This window comes from Dendrobates tinctorius, unplaced genomic scaffold, assembly GCF_039654945.1.
Source record: "Dendrobates tinctorius isolate UK_male_01 unplaced genomic scaffold, ASM3965494v1 ptg000079l, whole genome shotgun sequence".
Taxonomy (NCBI): domain Eukaryota; kingdom Metazoa; phylum Chordata; class Amphibia; order Anura; family Dendrobatidae; genus Dendrobates; species Dendrobates tinctorius.
This window is the reverse complement of record NW_027361747.1, coordinates 27050856-27062492: the sequence shown is the minus strand read 5'-3', so window position 1 is coordinate 27062492 and position 11637 is coordinate 27050856. Positions and strand designations below refer to the sequence as shown.

Sequence of the window (11637 nt, the reverse complement as noted above, 5' to 3'; positions counted from 1 at the left end):
ATATACAATCTCCATAGTGTCCTCTGCTGTATACACCATACACACTGACTATATACATATATACAATCTCCATAGTGTCCTCTGCTGTATACATCATACACACTGTCTATATACATATATACACTCTCCATAGTGTCCTCTGCTGTATACATCATACACACTGACTATATACATATATACAATCTCCATAGTGTCCTCTGCTGTATACATCATACACACTGTCTATATACATATATACACTCTCCATAGTGTCCTCTGCTGTATACATCATACACACTGTCTATATACATATATACACTCTCCATAGTCTCCTCTGCTATATACATAATATACACTGTCTATATACATATATACACTCTCCATAGTGTCCTGTGCTGTATACACCATACACACTGACTATATACATATATACACTCTCCATAGTGTCCTCTGCTGTATACACCATACACACTGACTATATACATATATACAATCTCCATAGTGTCCTCTGCTGTATACACCATACACACTGACTATATACATATATACAATCTCCATAGTGTCCTCTGCTGTATACATCATACACACTGTCTATATACATATATACACTCTCCATAGTGTCCTCTGCTGTATACATCATACACACTGTCTATATACATATATACAATCTCCATAGTGTCCTCTGCTGTATACATCATACACACTGACTATATACATATATACACTCTCCATAGTGTCCTCTGCTGTATACATCATACACACTGTCTATATACATATATACACTCTCCATAGTCTCCTCTGCTGTATACATAATATACACTGTCTATATACATATATACACTCTCCATAGTGTCCTGTGCTGTATACACCATACACACTGACTATATACATATATACACTCTCCATAGTGTCCTCTGCTGTATACACCATACACACTGACTATATACATATATACAATCTCCATAGTGTCCTCTGCTGTATACACCATACACACTGACTATATACATATATACAATCTCCATAGTGTCCTCTGCTGTATACATCATACACACTGTCTATATACATATATACACTCTCCATAGTGTCCTCTGCTGTATACATCATACACACTGTCTATATACATATATACACTCTCCATAGTCTCCTCTGCTGTATACATAATATACACTGTCTATATACATATATACACTCTCCATAGTGTCCTGTGCTGTATACACCATACACACTGACTATATACATATATACACTCTCCATAGTGTCCTCTGCTGTATACACCATACACACTGACTATATACATATATACAATCTCCATAGTGTCCTCTGCTGTATACATCATACACACTGTCTATATACATATATACACTCTCCATAGTCTCCTCTGCTGTATACATAATATACACTGTCTATATACATATATACACTCTCCATTGTGTCCTGTGCTGTATACACCATACACACTGACTATATACATATATACACTCTCCATAGTGTCCTCTGCTGTATACACCATACACACTGACTATATACATATATACAATCTCCATAGTGTCCTCTGCTGTATACATCATACACACTGTCTATATACATATATACACTCTCCATAGTGTCCTCTGCTGTATACATCATACACACTGTCTATATACATATATACACTCTCCATAGTCTCCTCTGCTGTATACATAATATACACTGTCTATATACATATATACACTCTCCATAGTGTCCTCTGCTGTATACACCATACACACTGACTATATACATATATACACTCTCCATAGTCTCCTCTGCTGTATACATCATACACACTGACTATATACATATATACACTCTCCATAGTGTCCTCTGCTGTATACACCATACACACTGACTATATACATATATACACTCTCCATAGTCTCCTCTGCTGTATACATCATACACACTGTCTATATACATATATACACTCTCCATAGTGTCCTCTGCTGTATACACCATACACACTGACTATATAAATATATACACTCTCCATAGTGTACTCTGCTGTATACACCATACACACTGACTATATACATATATACACTCTCCATAGTGTCCTCTGCTGTATACATAATATACACTGTCTATATACATATATACACTCTCCATAGTGTCCTCTGCTGTATACATCATACACACTGTCTATATACATATATACACTCTCCATAGTGTCCTCTGCTGTATACATAATATACACTGTCTATATACATATATACACTCTCCATAGTGTCCTCTGCTGTATACATCATACACACTGACTATATACATATATACACTCTCCATAGTGTGTGACGGGAGTATTCTCCAGAGCAAGGAGGGACAACAGGCCTGGGAATAATCCAACAGATTTATTGACCAAAAAACAGGAACAACACGAAGGTAATTTGCAGAGTCCCAAAATAAGTCCACAGGAAACTGATTCGGGGCACCTCCCGACAATCCTTGTGCCAGATCACAAAACCATAGTCCTTTAAGAGTCCCAGAAATCCACCACGATCACACAGAGGCCGAAGCTTCCTCAGACAGCCTCGTCCTTCTCTTTTAGCATCCAACTCACATCTGATCTTAAAGCAAGAATGTATTGTCAGGGCTCCTGGGATCAGTCCATCTGAAGGGGGGTAGGGGTCACACCTACTATTCAATGGTTTGGTCCATCAGAAGATTCTAGAAATGTAAGGGCTCCACTTAGTCTACAGGATGTGTATTGTAGGTTATCTTCTGCTTAGGAAAACAATAGCCAAAGTTCCACTAGCTGTTGACACAAGCCTAAATTAGATTATGGTCCAGGTACATCACAAGACATTGCAAGTATTGGGGGAAGGAGACATGGTTAATTTACAGCAAATGAACCAGAGGAAAGTTAAATGACATATTATACAAAATACAGGACAGGGCAAGACTGCAAATCATGACAATCCCTTCCCCTCCCAATTTGTGTACGTACTAGGGACCTCTACAGGTCACTGGTTAAGTACACACAGGCATGGCTGACAGGACTCAGGGCTCCTCTTGCCTGGACAGTCCATCTGCATTTTGGTGTTGGCTGCCTCTTCTATACTGTATGGTAAAGTTATAGGGCTGCAGTGCCAGGCTCCATCGTAGTAAGCGTCCATTGTCCCCAGAGACTCTGTTCAGCCAGGTGAGGGGATTGTGATCAGTAATGACAGTGAATTCTCGTCCATACAGATACGGCCTTAGTTTCCTAAGGGCCCACACTACAGCCAGACATTCTTTTTCAACAGTTGCATAGGCCACTTCTCGGTCCAGCAGTTTCCGGCTGAGGTAGGCAATGGGGTGCTCGTCCCCAGCTGCATTCACCTGGCTGAGGACAGCTCCCAGTCCATAAGCAGAGGCGTCCGTCTGCACAATGAATCTCCTCTTGTAGTCTGGAGCAGCCAGAACAGGGTCACAGACCAGAGCGTCCTTCAGCTGGTTAAAAGCCTCATCACAGGCTGGAGTCCAGATCACCAGCCGGGGCATCGTTTTCTTGGTCAGGTCGGTAAGAGGCTTGGCCACAGTGCTGAAATGAGAAACAAATTTTCGGTAATAACTGGCAGTGCCCAAAAAAGCCATAACTTGTTTCTTAGTTTGGGGTACAGGCCAGTCTCTAATAGCCTGGATTTTGGCAGGTTCGGGACGGAGCTTCCCTCCTCCTACTCTATGCCCTAGGTACTGGACTTCACCCATCCCCAATTGGCATTTATCTGGTCGAATGGTTAGGCCTGCTGCAAGAAGCAGGTCAAGAATAACGGCTACTTGGTTCAGATGTTCCTCCCACGTCTGGCTGAAGAAAGCGATATCATCCAAGTAGGCACAAGCAAAGTCACCACATCCCCGGAGGATCTGGTCCACCATTCTCTGGAAGGTGGCCGGGGCATTCTTCATTCCAAAGGGCATATTTAGGAATTCATACAGACCAAAGGGGGTTATAAAAGCGGACCGTTCTCTCCCCTCCTCCGTCAGAGGGATTTGCCAGTATCCCTTACTGAGATCAAAGATAGTGACATATCGGGATCCAGCCAGTCGGTCTAGAAGTTCGTCAATACGAGGCATTGGGTAAGGATCACTGACGGTATGGTCGTTTAGTCGTCGATAGTCCACACAAAATCGAGTACTCCCATCCTTCTTGGGTACTAACACCACAGGAGAGGCCCAAGGGCTATGGGAGGCCTGGATTACCCCAAGCTGTAGCATCTCCTCCAGTTCGTGCTGCATGGTGTTTCGAACTGATTCAGGTACCCGGTAAGGAGCCTGTTGTATGGGACGGATGCCCTGAGTGTCCACATGATGTTGGGTGACGGTGGTTCGGCCTGGTTGGGATGAGAAAGCAGCACGTCTCTGTTGAAGCACTCCCAGCATCTGGTTTTTCTGTAAGGAATCCAGGTGATCTCCCAGAGGAACCTGTTCCACAGTGGATGGGGCTCTCGCTGCTTCCACGAGATCAGGTAGGGAGTCCTCATCCTCTTGACCGTCCTCTGAAGCTAGCCGACAGCTTGCTATCATTGGAAGGGTCCGGTCATGGTACTCCTTAATCATATTCACATGGACAGTCTTTTGTCTTAGCCCCTGATCATCTAAAGCAAGAAGGTAATTGGTGTCATTCAGTTTTCTGAGAACCCGGAAGGGACCCTCCCATGTTGTCTGCAGTTTATTCTGCCGATGGGGAACAATCATTAAGACCTGTTGTCCTTCTACAAACTCCCGGTAGCGTGCTTTACGGTCATACCATGTCTTCTGTCTGGTTTGAGCCATCCGCACATGACTCTGGGCAAAACTAGCAAGTTGGGCCAGGGTTTCTCGCAGCTTTAGGACATAAGGGACAACAGGGGCCCCTGTATCTTCAACTTGCCCCTCCCAGTATTCCTTGAGCAGGGTTAAGGGTCCTCGGACCTTTCTTCCAAAGAGTAGTTCAAAGGGGGAGAACCCAGTGGACTCCTGGGGAACTTCCCGATAGGCAAACAAGAGATGGGGTAGGTACTTCTCCCAGTTTGAATCTCTGTCAGTGAAGGCCCTCAGCATATTCTTCAGAGTGCCATTAAATCGTTCACAAAGTCCATTTGTTTGGGGATGATACGGGGTCGTGCGGATCGCTCGTACTCCACAGGTGCGCCACAGACACTGGACCAGCTCTGACATGAACTGGGAGCCTTGGTCCGACAAGATCTCACTGGGAAATCCTACTCTGGTGAAAATGGTAACCAGGGCCTCGGCCACCTTGGCTGCAGAAATACTTGACAAGGCCACCGCTTCTGGATATCGGGTGGCATAGTCCACAACAGTGAGAATGTACTGCTTTCCAGATTTACTTGGTTTAGCCAGAGGTCCAATGATATCAACAGCTACTCTTTGAAAGGGTTCTTCTATTATAGGGAGCGGTTGCAGGGGTGCCTTTGGGTGATCTCCGGGTCGCCCTCTACGCTGACATATGTCGCAAGTTCGGCAGAAATGCGCCACTGCTTGGGAAATCCCAGGCCAATAGAAAGATTGAGTCAATCGCCTCTCGGTGCGGGTTTTGCCTTGATGGCCAGCAGTAGGAATATCATGAGCAAGGTGTAATAGGGGAATTCTGTATTTCTGAGGAACAATCAGCTGTTTGCTATAAGTCCAGGGCTTATCTAGGGAGTCGGCATTGGTAACCCGATACAGAAGTCCATTTTCTCTGATAATTCTTTCTCCATTCTCCCCTAGCTGCCCTATTTCAGCTCGAGCTCTAAAACTAGCTAGGGTGGGGTCAGTCTCCACTTCTTGTCTAAACTGAACTTTATCCCAGGTAACATTCATATTATCCCCACAAGAAGAATCACTCACCGGCTGTGACGGCAGTTCTGGTGGCCTCATTTCCATGGATGGGTTGTACACGTCCACATTTGCTGCTCTCTTGGCTTGACTTCGGGTTACCGCACCGACAAAGTGGCAATGAAGATTCCCCACATCATTTCCTAGAAGAACGTCTGCAGGGAGGCCGCTCATCACACCGACCATGCATTGTTTGGCCCCAAAGCCATAATCCAGGGTCACACTCGCTCTTGGAATATATCTCTGGGTACCTCCAGCCAATTCAATGGCAATTCCTGGTCCCTTTTGAATTGCTTCTGGTTGAATTACTCGGGGATCGGCTATGGTGAGAAAAGCCCCAGTGTCACGGAAGCCAACAACTTTTTGACCATCCAGCACGACCTCCTGTAGATGTTTGTGCTGAAGATCAGAAGAACAGGTGGCTGGGGCTCGCACCCCATAGACTCCTGGTAGGGAAGCCAGGATATCAGAGTCACTTGGCAAGTCCTCAGGCACTGAATCCATCTCTTCTCCAGGTGAGGGGGTCTGTAGATAATGAACAGGCAAAGGCGGTCTGTAGGTGTTCTGCCTCCGTACACCTGGACATTGGAATTGCATATGCCCGGGCTGCCCACATCCATAGCATCTGCGCTCTGGGATTCTTCCTCCACGTCGTAGTCCCAAAGGTGGAGCAGGAGTAATGCGAGGCACAGTCACACGAAGGTCACCATGAGTTGATGGTCTAGTGGGATGGTGAATATTGGAGGCAGAAGGACCAGGGGCCGCCAGCGTTGGGGGGCTGGTAGTGTTTTTCTCCCTGAGTAGTAATTTTTTCCACTGAGGCTTGATGGTGAGAGCCTCATCAGCTAGAGCTGCAGCTTCCTCCACTGTTGCTGGTCTCCTTTCACGCACCCATTCCCGGATCTCAGCGGGGCACTTAAAATAAAACTGCTCTTTTAGGATGACCTGCAGGAACGTTTCCCAGGTTATTGCCTCCTCTGCCTCCAGCCAGCGATGACATATATGTTTGAGTTTGTGAGCATACATCTTGAAGGACACTTCCTCATCACAGGCTAAAGTACGGAACTGAGTCCTGTAAGTGTCTGGGGTCACAGCATAATGTTCTAGAATAGTCTGTTTAATCTCCGTATACTCACAGTTCAACCGAGGGTCCATAGCTCTATAGGCTGCGGCAGCTCCACCCTCTAAGAGCCCCACAAGATGTCGGACGCGCTCCCTTTCCGGGACTTCCATTAATCGACACTGATGCTCAAAGTCCAGGAAGAAGCCCTCAATGTCACCGGAAGCCTCATTAAACGGCTTGAAGTCTTTGCGGGACACTCTGGGGAGTTCCCTCATGGGGGATGCTGTGGGTACAGTCTGTCTGGAGCTTCTCGCTGCCTCCAAAGTGATCTCCCTCTCCAGCATTGCCCTCTCCTCCATCCTGCGCTGCCTCTCCTTGGCTGTGCGCATGACCTCCCTCTTATCTTCTATGGTAGCCTCTTCTCCCAGCAAGGCCATCTCCTCCTCGTACCACACAACCCACTGACTTTTTTGGGTATTTACCTCCGACTGCCGCCTTTCCTCTCTTTGCTGTGAGGATCCTTCCTCAGCATCATCTTGCAGGTGAACTGCTTCCAAAGCCTCAATCAGCTGCTCCTTGGAGAGTCCCTTGTAGCTGACTCCCAGTTCACGGGCCTTTGTTTGTAGGTTCACCGCAGTCCAGTTCTTGTACTCTGCGGTGCTGGTTCCAGATGTCGATGGGCCGTTGTCCTCCATTCCTTCTGCTCTGATCCCACCGCTGCCACCAGTTTGTGACGGGAGTATTCTCCAGAGCAAGGAGGGACAACAGGCCTGGGAATAATCCAACAGATTTATTGACCAAAAAACAGGAACAACACGAAGGTAATTTGCAGAGTCCCAAAATAAGTCCACAGGAAACTGATTCGGGGCACCTCCCGACAATCCTTGTGCCAGATCACAAAACCATAGTCCTTTAAGAGTCCCAGAAATCCACCACGATCACACAGAGGCCGAAGCTTCCTCAGACAGCCTCGTCCTTCTCTTTTAGCATCCAACTCACATCTGATCTTAAAGCAAGAATGTATTGTCAGGGCTCCTGGGATCAGTCCATCTGAAGGGGGGTAGGGGTCACACCTACTATTCAATGGTTTGGTCCATCAGAAGATTCTAGAAATGTAAGGGCTCCACTTAGTCTACAGGATGTGTATTGTAGGTTATCTTCTGCTTAGGAAAACAATAGCCAAAGTTCCACTAGCTGTTGACACAAGCCTAAATTAGATTATGGTCCAGGTACATCACAAGACATTGCAAGTATTGGGGGAAGGAGACATGGTTAATTTACAGCAAATGAACCAGAGGAAAGTTAAATGACATATTATACAAAATACAGGACAGGGCAAGACTGCAAATCATGACATAGTGTCCTCTGCTGTATACATAATATACACTGTCTATATACATATATACACTCTCCATAGTCTCCTCTGCTGTATACATAATATACACTGTCTATATACATATATACACTCTCCATAGTGTCCTCTGCTGTATACATCATACACACTGACTATATACATATATACACTCTCCATAGTGTCCTCTGCTGTATACATAATATACACTGTCTATATACATATATACACTCTCCATAGTGTCCTCTGCTGTATACACCATACACACTGACTATATACATATATACACTCTCCATAGTGTCCTCTGCTGTATACATCATATATACTGTCTATATACATATATACACTCTCCATAGTGTCCTCTGCTGTATACACCATACACACTGACTATATACATATATACACTCTCCATAGTGTCCTCTGCTGTATACATCATATATACTGTCTATATACATATATACACTCTCCATAGTGTCCTCTGCTGTATACACCATACACACTGACTATATACATATATACACTCTCCATAGTGTCCTCTGCTGTATACATAATATACACTGTCTATATACATATATACACTCTCCATAGTGTTCTCTGCTGTATACATCATACACACTGTCTATATACATATATACACTCTCCATAGTGTCCTCTGCTGTATACATAATATACACTGTCTATATACATATATACACTCTCCATAGTGTCCTCTGCTGTATACATCATACACACTGACTATATACATATATACACTCTCCATAGTGTCCTCTGCTGTATACATAATATACACTGTCTATATACATATATACACTCTCCATAGTCTCCTCTGCTGTATACATAATATGCACTGTCTATATACATATATACACTCTCCATAGTGTCCTCTGCTGTATACATCATACACACTGACTATATACATATATACACTCTCCATAGTGTCCTCTGCTGTATACATAATATACACTGTCTATATACATATATACACTCTCCATATTGTCCTCTGCTGTATACACCATACACACTGACTATATACATATATACACTCTCCATAGTGTCCTCTGCTGTATACATCATATATACTGTCTATATACATATATACACTCTCCATAGTGTCCTCTGCTGTATACACCATACACACTGACTATATACATATATACACTCTCCATAGTGTCCTCTGCTGTATACATCATATATACTGTCTATATACATATATACACTCTCCATAGTGTCCTCTGCTGTATACACCATATATACTGACTATATACATATATACACTCTCCATAGTGTCCTCTGCTGTATACACCATACACACTGACTATATACATATATACACTCTCCATAGTGTCCTCTGCTGTATGCATCATATATACTGACTATATACATATATACACTCTCCATAGTGTCCTCTGCTGTATACACCATACACACTGACTATATACATATATACACTCTCCATAGTGTCCTCTGCTGTATACACCATACACACTGACTATATACATATATACACTCTCCATAGTCTCCTCTGCTGTATACATAATATACACTGTCTATATACATATATACACTCTCCATAGTCTCCTCTGCTGTATACATCATACACACTGACTATATACATATATACACTCTCCATAGTCTCCTCTGCTGTATACATCATACACACTGACTATATACATATATACACTCTCCATAGTCTCCTCTGCTGTATACATCATACACACTGACTATATACATATATACACTCTCCATAGTGTCCTCTGCTGTATACACCATACACACTGACTATATACATATATACACTCTCCATAGTCTCCTCTGCTGTATACATAATATACACTGTCTATATACATATATACACTCTCCATAGTGTCCTCTGCTGTATACACCATACACACTGACTATATACATATATACACTCTCCATAGTGTCCTCTGCTGTATACATCATATATACTGTCTATATACATATATACACTCTCCATAGTGTCCTCTGCTGTATACACCATACACACTGACTATATACATATATACACTCTCCATAGTGTCCTCTGCTGTATACATCATATATACTGTCTATATACATATATACACTCTCCATAGTGTCCTCTGCTGTATACACCATATATACTGACTATATACATATATACACTCTCCATAGTGTCCTCTGCTGTATACACCATACACACTGACTATATACATATATACACTCTCCATAGTGTCCTCTGCTGTATGCATCATATATACTGACTATATACATATATACTCTCCATAGTGTCCTCTGCTGTATACACCATACACACTGACTATATACATATATACACTCTCCATAGTGTCCTATGCTGTATACATCATACACACTGACTATATACATATATACACTCTCCATAGTGTCCTCTGCTGTATACATCATATACACTGACTATATACATATATACACTCTCCATAGTGTCCTCTGCTGTATACATCATATATACTGACTATATACATATATACACTCTCCATAGTGTCCTCTGCTGTATACATCATATATACTGACTATATACATATATACTCTCCATAGTGTTCTCTGCTGTATACATCATATACACTGACTATATACATATATACACTCTCCATAGTGTCCTCTGCTGTATACATCATATATACTGACTATATACATATATACTCTCCATAGTGTCCTCTGCTGTATACATCATATATACTGACTATATACATATATACACTCTAAATAGTGTCCTCTGCTGTATACATCATATATACTGACTATATACATATATACACTCTCCATAGTGTCCTCTGCTGTATACATAATATACACTGTCTATATACATATATACACTCTCCATAATGTCCTCTGCTGTATACATAATATACACTGTCTATATACATATATATACTCTCCATAGTGTCCTCTGCTGTATACATCATATATACTGACTATATACATATATACACTCTCCATAGTATCCTCTGCTGTATATATAATATACACTGTCTATATACATATATACACTCTCCATAGTGTCCTCTGCTGTATACACCATACACACTGACTATATACATATATACACTCTCCATAGTGTCCTCTGCTGTATACACCATACACACTGACTATATACATATATACACTCTCCATAGTGTCCTCTGCTGTATACACCATACACACAGACTATATACATATATACACTCTCCATAGTGTCCTCTGCTGTATACATAATATACACTGTCTATATACATATATACACTCTCCATAGTGTCCTCTGCTGTATACACCATACACACTGACTATATACATATATACACTCTCCATAGTGTCCTCTGCTGTATACATCATACACACTGACTATATACATATATACACTCTCCATAGTGTCCCCTGCTGTATACACCATACACACTGACTATATACATATATACACTCTCCATAGTGTCCTCTG

General features: G+C 42.6%; 1 protein-coding gene across 1 annotated transcript; it reads right to left on the bottom strand.

The window, feature by feature from the left end:
- Positions 1-2560: 2560 nt before the first annotated feature.
- LOC141096792 (uncharacterized) lies at positions 2561-7179 on the bottom strand. Its single transcript, XM_073583603.1, has 2 exons — positions 5803-7179; positions 2561-3514 (listed from the first exon to the last, which is right to left on the bottom strand). The coding sequence occupies exons 1-2, from the start codon at positions 7126-7128 to the stop codon at positions 3440-3442; spliced, it is 1401 nt and encodes a 466-aa protein (XP_073439704.1). The 5' UTR covers positions 7129-7179; the 3' UTR covers positions 2561-3439.
- Between the last annotated feature and the right edge of the window lie 4458 nt (positions 7180-11637).

Excerpts from the sequence above, each read along its gene's own strand:
- LOC141096792 (XM_073583603.1), bottom strand. The coding sequence starts at position 7,128 with ATGAGGGAACTCCCCAGAGTGTCCCGCAAAGACTTCAAGCCGTTTAAT. Across the intron at positions 3,515-5,802 it reads CAGAACTGCCGTCACAGCCG|CACTGTGGCCAAGCCTCTTA; the intron begins GTGAGTGATTCT and ends TTCTCATTTCAG.